The sequence below is a fragment of the Alligator mississippiensis genome, chromosome 3 (genome assembly GCF_030867095.1).
Source record: "Alligator mississippiensis isolate rAllMis1 chromosome 3, rAllMis1, whole genome shotgun sequence".
NCBI lineage: Eukaryota > Metazoa > Chordata > Crocodylia > Alligatoridae > Alligator > Alligator mississippiensis.
This window is the reverse complement of record NC_081826.1, coordinates 71,682,386-71,707,645: the sequence shown is the minus strand read 5'-3', so window position 1 is coordinate 71,707,645 and position 25,260 is coordinate 71,682,386. Positions and strand designations below refer to the sequence as shown.

Below are 25,260 nucleotides of genomic sequence, written 5' to 3'. Positions count from 1 at the left end.
GGAGTGGTACTTTAATGGGATCTAAAAAGCAGGATCCCTGGTGAAGAAAACTTTGAACTAAAGCAACACAAACAACAAGACATAGGATGAGGGGCAAAATACAATCAAAATAGGGATAATATTTTGCACATTTGTAGTGTAAAAGGAATAGAAAAAGAAGTTGAGTGGTGAAATAAAGACCAGAGGAATCCTGAAAACAAGTTAGCAACGGAGAAGTTCCTGGAAGTTCATGGAAGACCTGTGGCAGGGGATAAATGGCAACACTGATGGAGATAAGGTGTTAGTCAGAGGGAAGCTCTTTACCACGTAAAAGAAAGCAACATTTTTTTGTTAGAGATGGATTTCGTAAATAGTCAGGCTGGCACATGAAAGAGTTAATTCAGAGAAAAAAGCTAGTGATACAACACTAGTGTGAGTAAAGTAGCAGCTCATGGGTCGGAAGGGACAACATAGAAGGTGAAGTCAAAGAGAACAAAGCAGGATTGTGCAGAGGAATGAGAGAGGAGACTGGTAATGGTAACAGAATAAAGAGGGAACCTACTTCTCCCTACAAGGTCCTATAGTGCGTGGTCTGCTATAATGAAACAACATTGATATTAGATGGTCAACAGTACAGTCATCTTTAAGTGGTTGCTTAACATAAATTTTCAAGGATATATTTGTTATTTGGCAATATATAATAATAATAGGATGATGCAATAATTCTTCACAATAATTCCTCATGAGACCAAACAATTTATTCATTAATTTATGCAAAGCACTTTGATATCAAGTCCTACTTTACAAAACAGGGGCCGTTTCTACATGAGATGCTGCCTGCACAGTAGCTTGTTACTAGGGCTGTACGAAATTTCTCTGGCAGTTTCATTTCGACGCTGTTTTGACTCATTTCAAGCTTGAAACAACAAAATCGAAATGAAACAGAGAGCTTCAAAACAGCCTCTAAACAAAACAAGGCAAGTCAAAACATTTCAAAATTTTTTAAACATTTAGAGTTTCGAAGCTCAAGCTGGGCCCACCTGCAGGGAAACAGAAACTAAAGCAAGGAGAGGGAGGGGGAAGCGGGGGAAGGACTGCTCTCATTATTGACTGTATAGCTGGCCAGTGACTGTCATCCTTTCTTGAGGTCTCTTCCAATCCCAGTGCTCTGGGGGAGGGATGGAAAAACTGCATAAAAGGCAGCATTGTTTGAACTGTCCTGCTTTCTGCCTTGGTGTCAGTTGAGTGAGGGCACACCTTAACACACACACAGTGTCACCCACCCATGTCACTAGTTTTGCCTGTCAGCAGCCAGAGGTGCAGGGCCCCAGAACCCAGACTTCCCCTGCACCTATCTCCTTGACAGCTGGCAGGTTTCATGGCCTCAGCAGGGGCTAATATGCCTGCAGCTTTCACCCTGCTGTGCCTTAGCACACACACACTGTCACCCATGTCACAAGTTTTATTTGTCCACAGCTTGAGGTGCAGTTTCCCCCAAACCCCTGCACCTGTCTCCTTCAAAGCTGTCAGGCTTCTTTGCCTCAGCAGGGGCCGGCAAGCCTGCAGTTTTGACCCTGCTGTGGCTTAACACACGTGACATGAATTTTTTGCTTTCAAGGTTATGAGGTGCAGTTTCCCTGAAACCCCTGCACCTATGTCCTTGAAGTTGGCAGGCGTAGTGCCCTCAGAAGGGGCTACCACTCCTGCAAGTTTCATGCCAATCAGGCCAGAAACGAGAAAGTTATAGGCTGTTTTGAGCTTCCCCATTATGGCCTATGGGCGAAATGTCAAAACAGTGTCAAAACAGTGAAACTGTTTCGACGAAAGGAAATGGAACAGCAGTTTTGAATTGAAACAAAATTCAAAACAAAATGCTGTTCCGTCAAAACGTTGAAACACAAGTCAAAATAGAACGGTGCCATTTCACACAGCCCTACTTGTTACTACTGTGCAGTAGCATCGTGTGGCATGAAGTATGATGCAATGCTGCTGCATAGTAGTAATTAGCTACTGTACAGTCAGCATTACCTAAAAGCTATTCAATGATGCTACTGCTCAGTAACTCCAGTTACTGCACAGTCATTTAGTACTTGTATATACTACACAGTCAGCATTTTCTGTAGATGCAGCCAGAGTAAACCAGCATGCTTTTATTATAGCAAACTTAAAACTAAAAGACAGGCAAACCTTCCTCCTTCTTTGCGGTACTATGCAAAATTGAAACACTACTAATAAACAGGAGTAGAACAAACAGTACAGTAACTTGATTGTGCAATGCAAAACCACACCTAAGACTACAGAGGCAGTTCAAAGCCCCTGGGATTTATCATAGGCAAGGCTTGCAGCACTGCCTATTATTAAGGTTGTCTGTCACAAGAACTTACTTTTGGTTACTTATAGGTTGCTTTTATATAATAGGTCAAAGGTTCTCAATTAAAGTGCTGGATTAGGTGCTAGGCATGCAAACACCTACACATGATTCACAAGATAAACCCAGATGTTTCAAATAGTTTCAAAAGCATTCTGACCTCTTGTGGTTTTTATTGAGATTTTGCAACAAAAATTACTGTTCTATTGCCATATTTACCCAAATCCAAGATGACTTAGAATTTAAGATGATCCCATCTCCCCAGTAATTAAATTCTATATATGGAAAACTATAATTGTGTTATAATGTTCCACATCTACAGTATCTAGCTAGAAGAAGATTAGCTTAGAGTCATTCCCCCACCCCCTCCCCATGGCTGTGGCAGAGAATGCAGTGAGGGGCAAGAGATCAGACCCCTGCTCCTTGCTCCCATGCCCTTGTTCCCCCCATGCCTGTGCCTGTCCCCATGGTGAACAAGGAAAAAAAAATCATCTTGGATTTGAGTAAATACAGTATTATATTTTTCTCTCTCCTCACGTGCTCTTTGAATACCCCAGACACACATGGAATATCTCTGGCTATTGGCAAAAGTGTCTATACAGACTGCCATCAAATGAGTCCAAGACAGGGACAGGCAATTATTTTGGGCGGAAGGCCACTTACCCAGTTTTGGCAAGCTGTCAAGGGCTGCATGGGTAACCCCGCCCCTTGACAGGTGCCTCACCCCTTGACAGGTGCCCCTCCCCCTGGACACCATCTTGGGACCAATGTCCCAGGGCCAGCACCAGTAGGGCCCAGAGCAGGGCACAGGCTGGCAAGGGTCTGTGGAGCCGGACTGGGCTGCACCAGCAGGAACAGGGGGGAGCTAGCCCGGCATCATAGAGCCCCTGCCAACTCCTGCCAACCTGCTCTGGGCCCCACTGGCACTGGCCCCGGGACACCAGTGTGGGCCCTATGCTCCCTCTGGCTCCCTGCCTGCTCATACTCAGTGCCTCCCAGCCCCGTAGTACAGGCTGGGGGCAGCGCACAGCGCCAACTCCCTGCTCGCTGACAGGGAAGAAGCTGGTGCTGAGCATGGGGAAAAGTGGCCCCTCACCTGCCCCATGGCCAGCGCCCCGCATGGCAGGCGCTCACAGCCCATGCAGGGCTGTCCAGAGCAGGCACAGGCAGCCCCAGGCAGGCTGCGAGCAGCTGTGGTGCGGGATGCTGGCCATGGGGTGGGCGAGGGGCCACTTTTCCCCACACTCAGCAGCAGCTTGTAACCCGCCCCTACTGCCAGCCTGGCAGTGGGGCTGGGTTACAGGGTGGTGCTGAGTGCTGGGTGGGGAGAGAAAGCAGCCCCCTCCCCCACGCCTGGCACCCTGCGCTGCAGCCACTTGCAGCCTGCCTAGGGCTGCCTGTGCCTGCTCCAGACAGCCCCACGCAGGCTACGAGTGCCTGCAGCATGGGGCGCTGGCCACAGGGCTGGCAAGGGGCCACTTTTCTCCACACAGGGAAGAAGCCGAGGCAAAAGCTGAGCAGGGCGGGAAGCAGTCCCTCCCACGCCCAGTGCCCCACGCTGCAGGTGCTCGCAGCCCACATGGGGCTGTCCCGAGCAGGCACAAGCAGTTCCAGGTGTGCTGTGAGCAGCTGCAGCATGGGACACCAGGCGTGGGTGGGGCGGGGCCACTTCCCTCCTCCCCCCTGCGCTCCTCTCCTGTGAAGGACCCCCCGCCCCTTACCTGAGCTTCCCACACCAGGGCAGCCACGTGCTCCCAGCCCAGAAACCGCAGCTGGGGCTTCCGGCTGGGGGGTGGGGGTGGGGCCAGGCAGGCCCCGCTGTTGTTGAAGCCCGCTAGGCTTCCCCTGGGTCCTACTGCCCTTGGTTCCTGTCATTTTTGACAGGAACCAAGGGCAGAGAAATATTAATTTTCCAAATTTATTTAGGGGCCTTGCAGACCAGATAGAATGGCCTCACAGGCTGGATCTGGCCCGCGGGCCAAATTTTGCCCACCCCTGATCTAAGAAGTTGCAGTGTTCTGAGTGGTATGTTTGGTATTCTAAGTTTGACAGTAGCCATTAGCTGATGCTTTAGTGAAAGATGCAAGTTCTTCATCTCCTATTCCATTTGTGTTTTCCCTAACACTCATCACTCTGGTCCACTCGCCTTACCAACCCAAAGTTGGTCAGCCTCTGAAGAAAAGGACTCACTTCCAAGCATTTATATTGGTATTTTACAGTTGATCTCCAAATCTACGAATGAGGCCTTATTCTTTTTCCATGCTAAATCCCTGCCATTACCCAGCAGCCACAGAGCATTGCCTTGGGCATACTCCCTTCCCCAGGGGTATTCTCACCTTGTTCCCTCCTGCACCAGCAGAGCTGATACTGCTCCATCCCCACCCCTTCACTGCCTAGCACACGAATGACTACGCCAAGTGGGGCTCACCTGTGCCAACGCAAACGTCCCACATGGCCTCCTCTATGCTTTTCTCACCTGGTTCCAGCAGCAGCACAGGAAGCTCTACCATGCCTGTGTTTTTCTCAGGGAGCTGACACCCTGCTGTAGTCTTGAAAGTTATAATTTATAACTCTATTAGGAGCCTGAGGGAGTTGAGAATTGGAAGATGGTCCCTCAGTTAGGGAGCAGCTAGCTAGTTACATAGAGGGAGACAAAGGGACTCCACAAATGCCTGTCTACAGGTCTACAAATAAAAGTTATTGTTAGTTCTTCTTATCATGTATGCTCATGCTTATTGATCCCAATAATCACTACATGGTATAGAAGTGGTGAATGAATTTGAATTAGTATAGGTTGTAGCCGTGTTGGCCTAAAGACATAGGCAGACAAGGTTCTTTGGATAAATCTGATATCTTTTATTCGTCCAGTTCAAATAGTTGGAAAAATTCTTTGCAAGCTTTCGGGTACAAATACCCTTCATCAGGCTGAGGAAGCATCTGCAGTTAGTCTGTGCTCTTCCTGGATGACATAGTAAAGAAGCCAGAAGCCAGTATGCATGTGAGGAAGCCAGTCAGTAAAAAAGTAAATTGAGGTGGTCAATGGGTGAGAGACAGGTGCGGGGTGGAATTAATATAGTTGGTAAAAAGGTAGAGAGGTTACCTGGGGAGTCAGATGTTAGGCAGGTCATAAATTCAATGTATATATTTAGTCCATGATTTCTTGTATCCAATAGGTTGATGAAATGAAGTTCATAGGATCATCTGTGAACGGTGTTTTGTAAATTCCCTTTGAGGATTAGAACTGAGAGATTGGAGAGAGTAGTTTTCTTGTAAGAAATGTGCCCCCACAAGTAACTGGGTATTCTTGTCTTTAATAGATTTCCAGTGTGTGTTCATTCTGGTGCACAGTTGTTGTTTGGTCTCTCCTACGTATTTTCTATCAGGGCATTTGGTGCACTGGATAAGATATATTACAGTTCTGGAGGTGGTGCCAGGAATGTTGATGGTTTTGTTGTGAGATGTATTAATTCTGGGGACTGTGGAGATAAGTTGGCAGGTTTTACTTTTCTTGTCATGATATGGCCTGAATCCGTTCAGTTGCATTTTGGGCAAAAGGAAGTTTGCTTCTGGTGATGAAGTTGCCAAGGTTCAATGCTTGTTTAAAGTCTAGGTTAGGTGGCTCTGGGAAGATTTATTTGGGAATTGGGTCACCTTCTAGTATGGAATGCAGTTGTTTGAGGATTTTCTGTATAGATTCCAGGGACGGGTGATAGGTCACATAACTGGTGGTGGGCAATTCATGGGGATGTTCCTTCTGTACTGTAGCAATTCTTCACATGGAATCCTGGTGGCTTTTTCAAAAGTGCAATTTATCTCTTTGGAGGCGTGTCCTTGTTGAATGAAGGCCCTTTTGAGATTTGTAAAGTGATGATCACAGGTGGTCTCCTCAGTGCAAATTCATTGGTTTCAGAGGGCTTGGCTGTATATTACAGCTTTCTTGGTGTGTTTAGGGCAATTGCTGATTCTGTGCAGATATATATGTTGGTCCATTTGTATCTTGTATATGGTGGTCTGTATTTTACCATTCTGGATAGTGATGATCATCATGTCTAAAAAGGAAATGTTGGTGCTGGAGTATTCAAGACACTCTGAAGGGCAGGGTGGTGATGTTGAATTTCTGATGGAAATCAGAGATTGCAGGTTTTCAGTCCAAATGATGAAGAGGTCATCAATATATCTTAAATATAGCAAGAGTTTGATGGTACAGTCCTCAAGGAATTCTTCTTTCAGGTGGCTCATTAAAAAGGTTGGCATACTGTGGGGGCATTTTGGTGCTCATAGCTGTGCTCATGGTCTGGAGGAAGTGTTAGTTATTGAAAGTGAAATTGTTGTGTGAGAGGATGAATTAATTTAAAAGAACGTAAAAGGTGTCATATGACCCCAGCACTCTTTCCTGCCCAGGGCAGGGGATTGGACTTGATGATCTATTGAGACATCTTCTGACAACTATGAAGTTATGAAACTATGAATTTAAGATTCAAACTGAAGAAGTTGGACCCTGAAGGCAAGTGGAGCAACACAACCACATGAAGGGTAAAGGGTCACCTTAACACCTTTACCTTCAAAAAAGGCTAAAATATACTGTGTAGTACTATTCAAATCTGAGTACTGCACGCCCCCCAAAAACCCTTGAAAGACATTTTTTTATATGATAAAAAGAAAGTATAAATTAATATGTTACTGAACTAAAGAGACTGAGTAAGAATTTGCTTTTGGGAACTTGGCAGAATTGCTGATTAGATGCAAGTGTAAAGCACCAGGGCATAGACAGCCTTCATTAATGGTTGGACCACTGAGGGAAGGCAGTGGCCAGGGGCTGAATTCAGAAGCCAAATTATCGAATCTATAGGGGAATTCAAGGACAGAGTCCATAACATAGGCTGAGGGGTTGGTGGGGGATGGTATCTGTAGACCCAATCCAACCAGCGAACCAGCTCAATGGCACTCATTCAGACCACAGGACCAGATGAGTTTGACACCCCTGCTCTAAAGTATATCCATTTAATACTCCATTTGAAAGATACAGATTACTGCATCTACGTTTTGGCAAGGGACACAAAGGCATTAAAAAGGGATTCTACAAATATGCCAAAATTAAGCAGAAGACCAGATAAACCATATGTCTCTTACTGAATGTGGAAGGCAATCTAGTTATAGATGATTCAGTGAAGGCTGGAGGATTTAATGACTTTTTTTACTTCAGTTTTCACAAATAAGGACAGCTACCAGATGACAAGTGCAGCTGACAGCAAAATAGGGAAGGAGGCAAACAGCCTTGATTAATGGCAGAACAGTTTAGAGGTTACTTGGAGAGGCTAGATCAGGGGTGGGCAAAATGCAGCCCGTGGGCCAGATCCGGCCCACTAGGCCATTCTATCTGGCCCGCAGGGCCCCTAAACAGTTTAGAAAAGTAACATTTATCTGACCCTGGCTGCCTGTCATGCGGCCCTCAATAGCTTGCCAAAATTCAGTAAGCAGCCCTCTGCCCGAAATAAATGCTTGCCCCTGGGCTAGATGCTTTCCAGTTGACAGACTCAGATGGGATGCACCCTAGGATATTGAAGGAACTGGCTGAGGTAATTTTCAGATCCATTTCCTATTCTGTTTGGAAACTTGTGGAGATTGGGTGAGGTTCTGGAGGACTGGAAAACAGAGCAAACATAGTGCCCATTTTTAAGAAATGGGAGAAGAAAAATCCAGGGAGTTACAGTCAACTTGATCATCTCTTAAATGTAAATAGTTATTAACTGCTATTTTTTTTATAAATTCACACTTGATGTATTGTAAACAGAGTATTTCAAACTTTTGATATTATTTAATATTCATTGGCATATTATAATTGTCGTGGAAACACACACAGAGTACTTTTGGGTCAGGTCAGCAGAAGCTTTTATTCAAAAGAAACTACAGCTGTAGGGGCAGTTCCAAAGTGACATGGATTTCCCAAGCACTTGGAAGGGGTCCCCCCCCAAGAGCAAAATCAGGAGGCTTATATACTTTTTAACAGTCGCTTACAACTCACGTGATCATATAGTGAAATTAGCATGAAAAGCGGCTATAATATTACTTCATTATTTCTTTGCTGTAATCAGGATGGGAATTATGAGGGAGGTGAGGTTAGTTCACAAACCTCCTTCTTGCACCTGGAAATCTACTTTGTACATACTTTTTTTTTCTACCTTCAAGGCCGCGGTGAGCGAAGCATTTGCAGAAGAGTTACAAAGAACAAACACTTGCCCTTATCTGTTCTACTGTACAGAGCCAGCAATTCTACACAAAGCGGTTATGTCATCTTATAACTAAAATAATCAAAGTTTAAGGCATATATTTTTTCTGATTCCACATAATTATTCCATGTATATATAGTTAAATTCTGGAAATACTTACTCCTGAGTCTGCAAGGTCTCTCCATTGTAAAAGGGAACCCCTCCTCTCTGGGATCCTTTGGCTACTCCTAGATTTACCCGTGCTCAGCTCACTTATCTGGCACCCCAAGTCCCGAACATCTAGACACGGCCACGGGTAGTGCCGCATGCCAAGGGTTACACTTATGTGAAGTGATAGAGTAGCCCAAGATAACTAACAATATTGTAAACATAGTAGAAACTGTTCCACCTGTTTAAATTTTCAGTCACTTAAGCAGGTTGAGTCACTACAGCCTCATTTGGTTCAATCCAAGGCATATGAAAAGGTTGGAATTTATTTACGTGGAATTCAAAAATGTTTTTAATAGTTACAGCCTATCATTACATGTGCCCAGAAATATGCACTTTGTCCAGTAAAACAAGGAAGTTGGTAATAACCAGTCTGAAGGCCACATTTGCAAGTCATGAGATTCCAGAGGAAACTTTTAGCAAAAATGGGCCTTACAACCAGAAAACTAAGTTTAAGCAACTTGCTGAAGATTGTGACTTCCAGCACAGTGCAATGAGCCCTAATTGCATGGCCTTGTGGAAAGGTCTGTTCAGACCATTAAAAGCCTACTGAAGAAATCATTTGACAGTGGTAATGATTTTCTGAAAGTATTATTGGTGCACCAGAATATACCTCTGGCAAATGGTTGGACTCCAGCACAGCTAGTAAAGGGTTGTTGGATACATTCTAACCTACCAATGTGTGACATCTTACTGAAGGATCAGGAAATTGACACTGAATGTAACATACCATGTGGCTGCTCAACATCTGGAAAGATGAAAGGATATGCGACAAAGTCAATCAGTCAGTGGTGCTTGGCAGTGGTGTGGGTGATCCTAACACACAAGCAGCAAGCCTTCCCACAGTGGCTATAGGTCCACTCGTCAGATGGTGCTCAAAGCACACTCTGCTTCCTGACACACCTACAGGCCTCAGCCTGGGCTCTCTGATGGCTCTCCATGGTGAGTGTATCAGCTTTGACCTGGCTTCTCCAGACTGAGCAGTTGTTCATGGGGGTCACCCAGTTGTCACAGTAATTCTGGATTTCTTTCAACCTTGTTTGACTGTGTCACTGTAAATTGGAGCTTTGGCCTTCCTCTGCATTGTGGGCAGTTCTTTAGTTGGCCACAGAGTGCAGCCTTTAGCAGATGATCTTGAAGTGTGAGCTCCACGTGTCTCTGCCAGCAAAGTCTGTGAGTGTGCAGCACAGTCTGTATAAACTGTAAACCAAACCTCTCAAGGATCTCGTTGTTGGTGATCCATTGGTCCAAGTGACTCCAAGGATTTTTCTGAGACTGCGAAGGTGGAAGCTGTTCAATCTCCACTCCTGCTTGGAGTACGTGACCCAGCTTTCACAGCCATAAAGGAGAGTACTGAGGACACAAGCCTGATAGACAGAGACACCTTTGTGTTCGGGGGTTAGCAGCTTGTTATTCTACATACATGAAGTAAGTTTGCCAAAGGTGACAGAGGCTTTGTCGATTCTTGCATCAAGTTCTCTATCAAGGTTAAGTGAGCTGGTAAGAGTTGAGCTGAGATGGTGGAAGTGGTCTACACTGTCCAGAGCTTCATTATTGACATAGATTGTGGGTAGGATGTTGATGCCCTGCAACATGGCAACTGTTTTCCTGATACTGATTGCCATGCCAAACTTGATGCGTGCATCAGAAATTTTGCTCATCATGATCTGCAATTCATCAGGTGAGTTAGGTATGCATGCAGTGTCATCTGCAAAGACCAGATCCTGAATAGTGAGCTGAATGACAGGCCTTTTGCTCTGAAATTGTCTTATGTTGAACATGCTGCCGGTCCTCCTTGATTCAATTAGTACACCAGAATCATAGATTCCAAAAGCATACTTTAGAAGGACAGAAAAGAATGTGCAAAAGCTGGTAGGTACTAAAACCAGTCTTACTTCATGCCAGTATCCATGCTAAACTCAGATGATGTTTCATTTTCATACTGGATGGTTGCCTTTATTCCCTGAATTGAAAGAACTGCACTGGATAAATGAGCCCAGGTTCCAGTAACACTAGTTTTACTGACATTTAACTATCCAGTCCAAGCACCCCAGAGTATGCAGGGTAGGGAAGGATGATCTAACCACATCAGCAAGAAGAAGGTAGTAGCCAGCTAAACAATTCTTACAATTTAGTCTGTTATTTAAAAACCAAGCTGCGTAATTTCTGCTTGGTACAGACCCCCAATAAAATGATAGACTTGAGTGACAAACACATTCTAATGTCATGAGTTATTTTAGAGAGGAGCCTTGTTTGAGGTTTTGATAACATCAAAACACTGGTTTGTCAAGAAACACATGAGATTCCAAAGTCATTATTACAGAATCACTTTTCTGATCTTAAACTGCCTTATTAAAAAAAATACCAAAAACCTGGGAAGTGGGTGGGAATTTTTAATGTGTAAAACTAAAAAGAAATTTGAGATAGAGATTTGGATAGTGGTAGCCAGAGCTACTCATCAGAAAGCTTCTTTATTTATAGTAAGACAGCAATTGCAGGCCATAGCAATCCTTGTAGTTATGCAATATGGTTCTGAAAAAAAAACAGATGAATCTATTTTAAAAGCAAAACCAAAATCAAGTCTACCACACCTGAACTATTGATCATTAGGTAGCTTTACACAGTGAATTTCTTATATAGGGGCCGTGTCTACATGAGACACTGACTCTGCAGTCATTCAGTACTTGTGTCAGAGTCATTCAGTACTTTCCCCTTCCCACACAGCAGGCAGAGCAATGCCAGAATGAGAGGGTCTGGCACCACAGTTCTGCAGCTGCCTGATCCTGTGGGCCCACGAGAGAAGGGGGCAGAGTCCAGGAGATGAGCAGGTCAGAAAAGGAGCAACGCAGAGTGGGTCAGAAGGGGAGAAAGTCAGACGTGGCAAGAAAATGGTCCACAGAGGAGGAAACTGAGGAAGAGAGGCTGTGAGTGGCTTGCCAGAGGGGCAGAGCTGCAGGAACACCCAGGCAGAGCTGGATGAGGGCAGTAAGCCAATGAGCAGCCGGAGCAATTTGCTGCCGGCCAGGAGGAGACCTGCTGCAGAATGGCAGGGCCAGGAAGCTGCATGCAGCTCACTCAGGGAGCTGAGTTGTGTGTTACTCAAATTATGAGCGAGACTTTCTAAAGAGGGATGAGGCAAGGTGCTGCGTTTATTGATTACATGAGTTAGACATACCATTCATACAAACACACACACATTATCCTACACATCATTACACACAGGCATACACATGCACAAAACAACCATTCCACCCACACATACACCAGATATAGTTACTAGCAATAGTTGCCCAATATCAGCCGAGGGTGACCAACCCGGGCTTATTGAGTAGATGATGATGATTTGAAGATAGCAGATTTGAAATAACAGCTGGAGCAGGGTGAACAGAGGCATCTGTGCTCCAATGAAACAGCAGTAGCAAAAGAGACTCACCTAACTTGGCATTTTCAAAGTGTTCTTTTTTAGGGACTGGCATCCTATGTTTCAGTGCTTTGGGGTATTTTCATACCCAGCTTCTGTTTTTGTGGTTGTTCTTTTGTCTTAAGCTTATTTTAACCTTGGAGTGTTCTTGCTGCCCGTCTGGCAGGCTGGGTGCATTGCTTCTCCTCCTTATATATATTTTTTTTTTTTGTGTGCCCTAGGCCTTAAAGGGATTTTTCAGCCATTCATTAATTAGTTTACTGACTGGTAACTTACATTTGGCGCCTTGTTGCTTACATAAACAGTTAAATCTTCTTCCATCTCTATGCCATTCTCTCACCATTTACCCTTTTACACATGCTCATGAATAAAGGTTATGCAGAGTTCATTCACTTACATTAAACAGAAGGATGAAAACTCCATTTTGTAAATTGCTTACAGGACAAGACTAACATGGTTGAGAGCCTTTCTGAAGTTTGAGAGGGTGCAAAGGAGAGCCACACGCATAATAAGAGGTCAGGAAAACAGACCTTATGATAAGAGGCTGAGAGCCATGGGACAAGCCATGTTTATGCTACAAGACAAGTTTATGCTACACGTACACCCGGGTGAAGAGTGGTTGGGACAAGCCAACAGAGAGGCATAGTAACGGGGTGAGGAGTAGCCCAGAACCCAACCCAGATGGGCAGCACTGGAGCCCAGAGATACCCCTTGGAGAAGAGCATGGATGGGAGACAAGAGGTGACGCAAGGCCAGATGAGGAGGCCCCCTATGGCCATGTAACTAGTCGGAGCCAGGAGGTGAGCTGACAAAGTGGGAGCAGTCTCTCTGAAGGGCTGAGGCCTTAGAGTCAAGGTGAGGCACAAAGCCTGAGACAGCATTGAGGCCAGGAGAGGCAGCCAAAGTGATGGGGACCCAGAGAGGAACCTATTGGGATTGAGGGGCACAGCAAGATGCTGAAGAGCCTTGGAACTCAGCTCATGGTGCGAACCCATTAACCACAACCATACCCCAGTGGAGGCTGGTCAACTGAGCTTTAAAGTAAGGTTTTCTTAAGTTGTTGTTTAGAGAACATTATTAAACATGTAGCAGAAAGCCCCCTTTTCCTCATGCCTGCATTTGCTCTCCCCTCTTTGGATATGTTTCTCTTTTTCTACCTTTTCTTCCTTCCTCTCTCTTTCACTTTAAGATAAGGAATTGTGTGTGTGCATTTTGCATCTCCCCTTGTATTTTGGTATTTTTATTTATTTGTGTGCCATGGCATTTGTAGCTTATATTTTATACTCCTCACCTTTCAACTGAATGTGTTTAGTTTCATAAGTAAATTATACATTGTAACAATGTTAACAAGGGCAGGAATCAAACTGCCCTTCCCTGTATCAGGCTGGCCCCTGAAAGAGCGAGTGAATCAGTGATTGAATGTGTAACATGGAAGCAGACAGCAATTATCACCTGGAAGCTGCAGATCAACCAAGGGAAGAACTCAATAGAAGACAATGTAACAACCAGGAAATCTCTAAACATCACTGATCAAGGGCTAGAAGCCCTGGCCTGAGTTAATCAATGCCGGGGACCAATTTTTGGGCTGAATATCTCCAGACCGACCACTCCCAGAGCCCTATTCTAAATTTATCAACGGACTCCCAAACCTGCACGTACATGCGCATGACCCCTGGGGCTGACAGATGCTGTCCAGTAGCCACTGAGGGGGAAGTCCCATGAGAGTCAATGACCCCTGGATTGGGCAAACCTGAAAAAACTGGGGAGTCACCAAAGTATGCCAAGGACAGATAAAAGGCAGTGAAAAAGTGACCCTCAGGGGTGCCCTCTTGATCTCCAGCTCGACCAGACCTGTCCAGCCAGAAGGACCAGCTGGAGAGCCCCTTCTGGAAGATAACACCACGCTGAAAGAAGCCTCAAAGACAGACTCCAGCGCTTGTAGGATAGGTATACCTGACTCTGTAGCCTGCTACTGTGTGTGTGCATGTGTGTGTGTGTGTGGGGACCAGCCCCAAGGTTTATGATTACAGTGTTTCAATCCGCCTAATAAACTAGAATTTTAAGGATCCTGAGTTGGACATTTGTAGCCAACAAACACAAGACCATGATGAATTTAGAATGAGCTCATGAAAATCAAGTGCATTATACTTTTCAGTTAGTAAATGTTTCTTAGCTTTTTTTTTTTTAATTCAGTTTTGCTTAAAGCTCATTAAATTCATGTTAGATTTTGCTCCAATTCAAGTTCTATTTAATAAATATTTTACGTAACTGATAATCAAAATGAGTTTAAAGATACATACTGCAGTTTTGAAAGAACTGACAACCCCCAAACACACTTGAGAATGAGTCAGACCCATCAAAGGAATCATGATATTATCTTGATATACTCAAGATACATTTTGATTTGATTTATATTTACCCAAATACAATTTAGGTTGTATACTTGCCATGTAGTTATTCATCATGGTACATTCAGATAACAGGTTAAGCTTTTCTTTTTTTAAAGACAGGACTGTTAGACACTTGTAAAAATGACAGCTGAGATTTTCACTTAATCATTTGTCTCTAGGAAGTCTTGGGGTTTTAAATTAAAAAAAAACAAAACACTTAAATCAGGACAGGCTGGTAATTTCATCATGAAAGTTGGCAAAACTTAAGCAAGGATTAATTTTTTTAAATAGCATTCACTTACTACTTCCAAACATCTGAAAAATACAGCACAATTTAATGAGCTTTAAGCAAAACCGAAAGTTTTTGATTACCTAAAATGGCAACCGTGAGCATTATAATGAAACTCGCTGAGCGCTAAGTGGAATCAGGTATCAATTTAAAAATGAGCATTATAGTGAAACAGCACTAAGTGAAACAGAATTAAGCAGGGTTTGCCTGTATATATGAATTACTATTAGGTAGCTACTGACTTAGAATACCTCAGGTCTGGATGAGCTACCTCTTTCGTAAACTGTTGCAAGTTTCAGTGCAGGTACTCCATGAACACACTTTTGAGCAGCACTTTTGTATATACTTATGCATACTACAAACTATGCATAAGATTAGCCCAACACCTCATGATTTATTATGTAATTTATTGGTCTGGACTAGGGATGTAAACGGTTAACCAACGATTACATTTATGCCATTTTACTGCTTACCATTTAATGACCTCCAGCACAAATAGCCCTGACCCCAATCCCAGACCCTTGTGTCTACACCATGCAACTGGCATAGTGCAGTCCCCCACACCAGTGGCAGGGAACCATGGACAGAAGGCAGCAGACACAGCTGAGCCACTAGGGGGCACTGCCCAGCTGCAGAGCCACTTCCCTTCACCCCATGGGCAGGGGCTCGGGCTGCGGATGTCTCCTGTGCCCAGATCCCACCACTGGAGGGAGAGAGGGAGGGAGATGCCAGGCTCCCCACAGGGGTTGTGGGGCCTTTCTGCCACAGCAGTGAGACTCCCAGCCCCATGATGGGTTTGCCTAAGCAGTCTCCCTGGGCCTCCTGCCACACCTGGGCTGCTGCAGCCTGGACCTGGAAGGTTTCTCTGTGCTGCCAGGAGGAGCCCTCCCCAGCTCACCCCAAGGGAAGGGCAGATCCAGTCCAAGTGGCATGGTTTCTGCCGGGTGCTCTACATCCATCTCCCTCCTGCCCGTGACAGTGGCTGCATAGGACCAGGCTCAGTCCTGAAGCGGGACCAAGCACAAAGCAGACTCAGCCTGAGGAGGTGTTGCAGCAGCTGGAGCAGGCAGCACCAGGTTTGAAGGATCACAGTCAGCCCCTCATGTAATGAGCATGGCAGTTTCTCATTCCCTACTATCATAGGGGATACTTACTCAAATAGGCATGCTGAAAAGAGTGCTAGGTGGACCTACAGGTGCGGTAAGCTGGCAGCACTTACTTTGAGACTCTTCCTGAGTTTGGCCTCGGAGCAGCATAGCAACACTGGGGCTTAGACAGGATTTGCACATACCCATTGATAGAAATATAGGCACTTGCATGACTAGGTAGTAGCTAAGAAGAGTTTCTTGAAAATCTGAACACAGGAGTTAGTTATCTAAAGTTGTTGTTGTGGGGGGGGAACAACAATTTCGCTGTTAAACGGGAGTGCATGACACAATTGCACAAGTACACACCCCTCCCCCCCCCAAAAAACCCCCATCAATTAGGCGCATACACACACACAACCAACTCAGGCACATACACATCCAAGATCACCAAATCAAGCAGATACACACTATACACACCAAAAATTAGTTGTCAATACCCATACACAGATCACTAATTCATATATCATGCACACAGTGATATATATGTACTTCCTAGTTCACGTACATACCACCCACCTACACAAACACAGGTGAGTTCCTAACTTGGAACATGTGTGCTTGGGATACCTAGGGTGCTTGGCAACTATGGGATGGGTAGTCAAGGGTCAAAGATTTCTAGAAGGAGGGAAAGGAGGAAGATGGATGGGGGTTAAGATGAAAAAGGGAAAAAATAAGAGAGTGGAAGTGCCAGGAGTGAAAGTTGCCAGGGCTGGGATTAGAACTGGCAGACTAGAGTGGGGCTGGGGGTAACTTACGGTTAATTAGAGTTGATTGATCAAAGAAAAATGTGGAAAGCTGGCAGAACAAAGGAGTGATATCGGGGAGAAACTGGCACAGAGACAGGGGCTGGAGCAAAGAGACTATGGAGGAGCCAAGAGGTATGTGGGAAGAGGGAAACTGGGAGGAACCGGAGGAGCTGCAGGGGAGCCATGGGTGCCAGAGAGGTGCTGGGAGCAGCTGTGGGGGACATGCTGCAGGTCCAGGAAACTGGTAGGGGCTGTCATTAGGAGCTAATGGGGGGGGAGGGGGGAAATTATCAGGTAGCCAGGGAAGGCTACAGGAGTGCCGGGACCCAGATCAGGGCTCTGGTCACTGGGAAAGGCTGCGGAGAGAGATTGGAGCAGGGTCAGGAGGTCAGTAAGAGGAAAAAAAAACAAAAAACAAAAACAAAAAAAAAAACCAACAACAACTCAGCTCAGGGTTCTAAATTAACAGTTTTATTAAACAGGCAATGCACTACACAGAGCACAAAATTGATTTCCCCCCCCCCACTCACACGATGGTAGCAGAAGAGAAAAAGGCTTAGTAGAGGGACTGAAGTCCAGGAGGTCTCCTTCAGCAAGGCGTTGTCCAGAGAGGGTTGCCGGCAGGGCCTCTGGGGTGGATAGGTGTGACGTGGAGCTGGTCTGATCCGGATGGAAATGATATTCCCGCTGGGTCTGTCTTCCCTACCCCTCTTATAGGGGCAGACTTTCTATGACCCTAGTAGCAGGGGCACGCTCAGGCAAGGGTCAGACCTAGTGTACTGAGCATGTGCACTCCAGGTAAAAGCATGCAGTTTCAGGTGCAATGGTGGGTTGGCTGATTTCTGCAGCAGTCTGTCTTTCAAATGCTGGGTTTCTGTTCTGTTCCTGGGTGAGGTCCATGGTTCCTGGGTGAGTTAATATAAGGCAATGGTCTGGTCTTTGAATTGATGGTCCAGTTGTTGAGTTGGTCATTCAGTAGAGGCCTGCCACCACTGTACCTCAAGCACCCTCATTCATTCAGGAACCAATTTACACGAGACTGGTTAGACATGAGTCACAGTTACAACGTAAGTTACACAAGGACACAAGATGGAGGATTGACATACAAAATGGAAGTTTGACATGACTTATGCCAACTTACACATGTAGGCCTAAATCATATAGTATCAGTAAGAAAATCAGTGAAACAGTAATCACACAATATAAGACAGTAAAAATCATACAATATAAAACAGTGGATATCCATATCAAAATAACAGGGCACTTATTTGCAAAGAAGGAGAGAGAGGGGAAAAAAAACCCCATACTTTCTACCAACATAAAATGCTAGAGCTTATCCTATGTCTTAGCTTACTCATAATTATAGGGAAGAGAGAGGGAGAGAAAAAGTCAGAAATAGTTGGGAAATGGAAGGGAATGCCTTTCTATATCTATCTAAGAAAAAAAAAAAAAAATGAAGGTTGGGTTATAAAAGTAACCACTAAGAACCAAACCCTCTTTGCTTTTGGTTCACTACCTTGGCAAAAATGCATCTTTTTGCATTATCTCCCCATCCATTGCTGCCGTCCACACTCAAGCAAGCTTCCCATTGAAATCATCAGGAATCTTGCTTGGGTAAACACTGCAGAATGGAGCCTTTACAACATAATCAAATCATTTCCAGTTATACAGAAACCAGTAAATTATATATGCAATATCAACGATAATCTACTAGCAACCATTTCTATAGAATTTACCATGAATTTTCAGAGGATTGCTTATTGAAGTACATGTAATTTTGTATTTTATACTTAATGAGTCCATAAAGAGGTGATATTTTCTAATCATCTTTTTGTGGTTTATCAAAACGTGCCAATAAAGCCTTCCACATGCTTCCTGGTATTTGTTGGTGTCTTTGTATCAGATTCTGGAGTGCAGTCTTTGTCTGGTAAGGAAAAGAGAAGACAGTTAAACTTTGACAAGTATTGACACTATGCAAGCATATACATAGTAGAGCCCCAATTACCTTTTGCAACCTGGAAATGAGGAATTAGGGAAGGGTAGAAGTTATTGGGAAAACATGCATGTGCCAATTGTCTCTACAACATTTTCCTTAAGAACAGAAGGACTAAATTTGTGCTGCAATTGAAATGGATAGCAAAATTACCTACTAAGTAAATGGGAGCAAGACTAGTATATAACATTGCAATGAGCATTGCATAACTTGTCCTGCATAATTACGAACAGGATTCTAATGTACCCTCTCTCACTTAATTTATGCTTTGGGTTCATTGTTTCAATGGGAATGAAAGCATCTGGAAATAGGGTTTGTGAAGTTAGTACCTAAATCTTCTGGAAGTCAGAGGTAGGCAAGTCAGGTAAACGGGTCTCTCAGCTTTGGAGAGTTGTACAAGGAAAATCCTTTGTAATTGAAACTATATACAGAGTTCAAGGCCTGCTGGAACAGCCCCCCTAATTACAGAGAATGGGCCTGACTGGCTCTACAGCCATACTTCCCAAAAGGGTCTACATTTTCCCCAGAAACAGTTCTTGCAATCACAGCAGGCTGAGAAAGAGTGGACATCTAGGATAAAAAAAAAATTTCATTTCTAGTTTTGTAGAACTGAGTATAGAAAATAAATTTCTAATGGAACATGAACTAGGAGTTGTAACATGGTATGGTACAGTTTTAATTGCCTTGCTTGTCTAGTGGTTAGACACCTGAAGCACAGGTGCAGTCCAGGGAGTTGGGGGTACAAAAGGTGCCTGGCATGATAAAAAAAAAAAAAAGAGTTGGGAGCCATAGCCAAAAGTTAAAGCAGGCAAAGGTCAGAAGCCATAGCTGGAGACAGGGTAAGCCAAGGGTTAAAAAAAACAAAACACCACAACATCAGGCTCACAAGCCAAAAGTGAGTGCTGAAGGTCAAACCAGAATCAAGCCCATAGAACTGGAATCAAGGCATGACAAGGATTTTACCTGAATACCAGCAAGAAAGCACATGCAAAGTCAGGAAAAGAACTGTCACCTTCTCTCAACAAGGGTACCTGGGATTAGGTCTAGTTTTTAGGGGCTAGAGTGGATGGGCTTGCTGCCTGTGGCTTCAGGTGACTGGCTGCCCAGATTGCTTCATGCAACCCAGCTGAGACCAAAACATGGCTCTGGGGTTGCATCAGGTGCTGCCTACTCAGTGGACGACTTGCCCTCATCTGACTGTGTACAGGGTTCTGGTCTGGCCTCATTACTGTATGGTTCTAAAAAAAAGCTGAAGTAATCAAGAAATACACCAGACAGCTGCAACTTGATAGAAGCTGACAGACAGGAACAGAAGCACCATCTAGTGTCAGAGTGGGAGCACAGCACCATGCCGAGAGAATGGTCTCAACCATGTGCTCCAATACTGCTGGGTTGTCAATAGACCTCTTTAGGGGTCCATGCTGGGACAGGGCAAGTGGAGCAGCACAATGCCTGGACCAGTCAGGCAATCAGAGGGTGGTGGTGAGCTGGGGGCCCTGACAAGAGGGGCAGCACAATGTAAAGCCATTCCTGCAGTCAAGCAGGGTTCCAATAAACTAAGAAAATATTTCAATGCCAACTTCCTCCTGAAAAAAAAAATCTCTTTCCTTTTTTCAGTGTGGTTGACATTTAAATCCTAAACCCAGTCCTGCTAGTGGGCCTGGCAAAGGAGCTGAATTTGCATTATATAAAACATCAGGAAAAAAAAAAAAATAATAATGAGTCAGCAAAACAAGTTGGGCTGTCAGTTGAATGCCAGTAACCCCTCCCCACCACAAAACACAAACCTAACTTGCATTGCCAACACTATACCTAGCCAGCCCATAGCTTGCAGGAGGAAGTACCTCTCTCAAATTTTGCCCCCCAAATCCCATTGGACAGCAAATCTGACATTTCAGGCAAATATGCTCAGCTATACTTGAAGCTAGTATCCATCATTTTGTACAATTCACATAGCTCAGAATCCAGAGAACTGGAAGCAGCATAAACCAGAGGATGGCAGATTTTGGTCTGGGTAACATACTAATAGCAGTTTTTAGGCCAAACATCTGAAAATGCACCATAAACCAGTCTTAAAGTATGTGAATGGGCCTAGATCCCAGATCCTCATAGATATTTAAGCAAAATAGCTGCCACCAATTTCAATAGATTAAAATACTTTCAAGTATTTGTCTGACCCAATGCTAGGCAGTCTTGATACTCTGACTAGCTAACTTGGACATAACCAAGCTGCTTAACACTGTCCTTTTCAGCCACAAACTTATGGTGACAGAAGTGATCCAAAACATGGAAGGCAAGAAGTGAAGGAAAAGTTCACAATTCAAGCAGTACAGGGGGAAAAAGTGCACCACCAAAACCCCCTGACAATGCAATATTACTAGCAGAGCTTACAATCTACTACTCCAGGTGTGGCCCTGGGTACAGTATGTAATACAGGGCTGCCCAACTTCAAAGTTACTGGGGGCTGCACACACCATGCAAGCTGCATCTGTACTGCCTGAGGGCCCTCAGGGTCATATGTTACATAGGTCTCCCACCACACCGGCTGCTGAGCTGCAATGTCAGTGCTACACTGCATGGGTGTGCCCTTGCTGTGCCATATGAGCTCCCCGAGCTCCACAGCAATGATTTCCTGCCCTGACCTCCATCCAGCAGCAGAAGCAGGAAGCAAAGCTGGCAGAGGGAGGAGAAGCCTGGTGACAGCAACATCCACTGTGCTAAGGGGAGCAACACCTGGGCAGATGGACAGCAACAAATTAGCCCGTCTCAGGCAGGCCATGAGTCACTGGTGGAACAGCCCAGATATATCCCATAACCCAAGCTCATAGATAAAACCCATTTTAAAACGAGAAATGAAGATGCAAGTTTGCTTGAAATAGCCATTTGAAGGTGAAAGAAAATTAAGATCTAGAAGGCAATTTGATAACATTAGAGGAACCAATGTACCTTCTCAGCTAGTTCCTCGGCAGTTATATTGGGATCATATGGAATGGGTTCTCCAATGTGCGTGCGAAGTTTGACTGGAAGTCCTCCATATGGTGTGACTATTAGCACTCGATGAGTGTCATATAGCCACCTAATTAATTCTGTGTGTTAAATTAAAAGAAAGTGGAAAAAAGTCTCAGAGCTGTGGAGAAATGAATATATATTAAGTTTAAGAAAAAACAGAGCTGCCAAACTTCCCAAATTAAATGACTCCCTCACAACCAAAAGGCGAAAAAGGATGTCCCCCTTTTCTATTACATCCTATTATTTCACTTACCCTCTCTAGTCTGGGTATTTTAACTCGAAGGCTGCTGGCATCCAGTGCAGTGCAGCCTGCTTGAGTTTCATTTCAGCACCTTCATAATCTAATAGCACTGTCTCTCTCTGTAGTGCAGCAACTCTCAACTATTTAGGCTCAAGACACCCCTCCCTAACTTGTGGGAATTGAGCAGCACCTTATTTAAAAAATGAATGCATTTTTCATTACAGGATGTTACTCCTTGCATAGGGGCCAGACAGCGGGGGTAGGGAAACAGCAATGCCTTGACAAGCCCAAGTTTGAAATTCTCATTTCCTCAAACTTGGCTCACCTCTTTATACATTGCAGTACCCTTCAAAAGACTCACGTGGTAACTAAAAGTACCCCAGCACTATGGCTCAGAATCACTATTTTAGCCACTTGACTCAAAGTCAGACTGAATCACCTCCCGTAGTTGTTCCCAATTCAATTTAATCCAGCGTGGTTTGTAGGGGTGTGCAAAAAGGCCAGTATTCGATTCAGATTTGACCCAATTCAGGGGACAGCAATTCAATTCAGCAGAATCTGAAGATTCGATTCTCACTCAGATTCGACAATTCAGCCATAGACACAGCTTTATATGTTTTTTTTACATACCTTGAGTTACGAGGCACGGCTTGTGAATGCCAAGATGGTGGGGTAGATGGAGCATCCCACAGGAGCGCGGCAGGGCCGCGTGCTCTGCAGCAGACCTGGAAGTGGACTGGAAGTACTTCTGGTCCACTGCTGAGTGCGCGGGGGACCCCATCCCCATGTTCCCATGGGACTCTGCATCTGCTCCACCACCTCAGTATTCACGAGCCATGCAAAAAAGCTGTCTGTCTATGGCTGAATTGTCAAATCTCTCCGAATTGAATCGGATGCTTCCAATTCAATTAGAAGAGATTAGTGGGTCTCCTGATTCAATTCAGATTTGGAAAGCCGGTCACTGAATCAGGCCGAATCTCCTCCAAATCGAATCAGCAACTGAAGCTTCGCACAGCCCTAGTGGTTTGCCCTGAAACTGTCTGGCCATATAAACTTGAGTTTTTTTCATGTCATACAGAGCTATTAAGGATATAATCTCCCTCGCAAGCAATCTGTGCTCCCCCTCAGGTAAGAGAAATCATTTGCTTTAATAGTTCTCTTGCCTATCATTATGCTACAGGCCTTCAGGGGACAGCCTCACCTTGAAACTGAAAGGCATGATTAGTCTGTTAATCCTGCCTAAAATTGCAACCCAGCCACACATTTAAACAAATTCATGGAATGCCAAAAAGGGAAACCAGCCCCCCCCAAATTACATAGAATATGTGTAATATATGGAGGGAAAATGCTAAGCGGTCCCATCAAGACAATTTGGGCATGTGTAGGGTTAGAACTGCACTGAGGTCTTCAGTCACTCCAGTATGTTCCCACCAGTTCACCATCAGATGATTGTTGTCAGGCTCCAGGTCTGCACTGAGGCTCAAACCAGCCCTGGTATATCCCTGCAGGCTAACCATCAGCAGAGTCCTGGCTGGCTGGGTCTAGGACCACACCAGAGCTTGAAGCAGCCCCAGTATAATCCACACTGTAGAATAATCATCAGCCAACTCTGGGGAGTGCACCAGGGCTAGTTGAAGCCCTGGTGCAGTCCCAATCCAGCCAACAGGCAACTGAGGGTCAGGCACCCAACCTTCAATATGCCAGTGCTGGGGGGATCCCAGAATCGTGATCCCAGCCTGCCCCTACAATGGCAAGAAGCACGCGCTTGAGATTTGATCCCAATACCACTGTCCTGTAAAACATGTTTGGTATGGCAGAAGGCATGGCTGTTGGGAATGTGGATCACATCCTATCATGCCTTTAAAAATGAATGTCTGTCACCAGCCTATGGCTCATCCTAGACATACATATTAATGTCTGCCAATCTATGGAAAAACTTTCCATTTTCCACACAAACAGGAGCAAGCCAAAACCAAGAAAGATTCAATGGAAGAATACACACTTTGAGACTGAAGAGTGACAAATGCTCAAAAGGAATATAGTATTTAAAATGCCTCTTACTCCTTTCTTTAAGCATCCTACTTGCTTCCCGAACATTTTCGGTATACATTGGAATGATGGGCTAAGGAAGAGAAAAGAACCAGAAGGTAGGAATTAAATAACAAACATGTAATAAGAAGTCCACATTTTTCATCTTTCCAAGCATCCAATTATTTCAAGAAAGAAGAAAGATATGTTCACACTATAAGAAACTTCCAGAGATGGATACAATCTGGCCTAGAAGGCTCATCTCCAGTTAAGGAGTTATTCACACTTCATTCAGAATTGTGCATCAGAACCTTGGAGGTGGTCAAGGAAGATTTGTCTTTACTAGATGTTCTGGTGTGGTAGCAGTCTTGTGTATAAAGCACCTTCACACAGTGAGAGGTTCAACTTCAAGAGTATTATCTGAATTTGGGTAGTAGAAGAGGGCTTGAAATGGTGTCTTTCCTATCCCAAAGGAGTGCCCTAACCAATAAGTTATGGACCACTATTAAGACCTATATTTTTTCACTGGGGGAAAATAACTTGAAATGTGATGAGAACCCACAATATTTTGGGGTGATTTGTGGAACTTCAGACATTTCCTCAAATTGCATTATTGGTATGGTTTTTGGGGTCTCTACTGGTAGCTATCCATAAGCTGTTTAGCTTTAAAATCAAGGGCTGTCGAATAATTTTAAAAAGTGATCGCAATTAATCATGAGATTTTTAAAAAATTGTTGCGATTAATCAGAATTTTAATTGCAGTTAAAACAATAACAGAATCCCAGTTGTACACATTATTGGATGTACACACATGTACACAAATCCCAGACAGTCCCCAAGACCTGGCCCTTCAACCCCTGCCTCTCTATACACTTTCATGCATCCAGCTGCTGAGTCTGCTCCTAGGAAATGTATGCATGTCCCAGCAGCAGCAAAGGAGAAATTGCTGCTTTTCTCCAGCATACAAGCAGGCACACATAGTAGCAAAGGGAGTGGGGCAGCTTTCTCCCAGCAGCACAGGCAAGTACACAGCAGAGAGGTGGAGGGGCCACTTTTCCCCCAGCACCAACAACTATTAGGATATGCGACAGCGAAGACTGCACATGAGCACCAAAATCCCCAAGAGCCTCATCAGGTCAAGAGGAGAGGGCAGGAAACACCATGGGACCAGCAGGACTTAACAGCAAGGGAGAGTAGGCCTGGATTGGTGCTGT

General features: G+C 44.6%; 1 protein-coding gene across 1 annotated transcript in view; it reads right to left on the bottom strand.

Moving 5' to 3' along the window:
- Positions 1 to 17,224: 17,224 nt before the first annotated feature.
- LOC102567558 (monoacylglycerol/Diacylglycerol O-acyltransferase) overlaps positions 17,225 to 25,260 on the bottom strand; it is a 28,196-nt gene continuing 20,160 nt past the window's right edge. The window contains exons 5-7 of the mRNA XM_059724087.1: positions 24,080 to 24,140; positions 21,715 to 21,854; positions 17,225 to 18,699 (exon numbers count right to left, since the gene is read on the bottom strand). Of these exons, the coding sequence (XP_059580070.1) occupies positions 18,595 to 18,699; positions 21,715 to 21,854; positions 24,080 to 24,140 (306 nt within the window). The 3' untranslated portion in view covers positions 17,225 to 18,594. The remainder of the gene's footprint in view (positions 18,700 to 21,714; positions 21,855 to 24,079; positions 24,141 to 25,260) is intronic.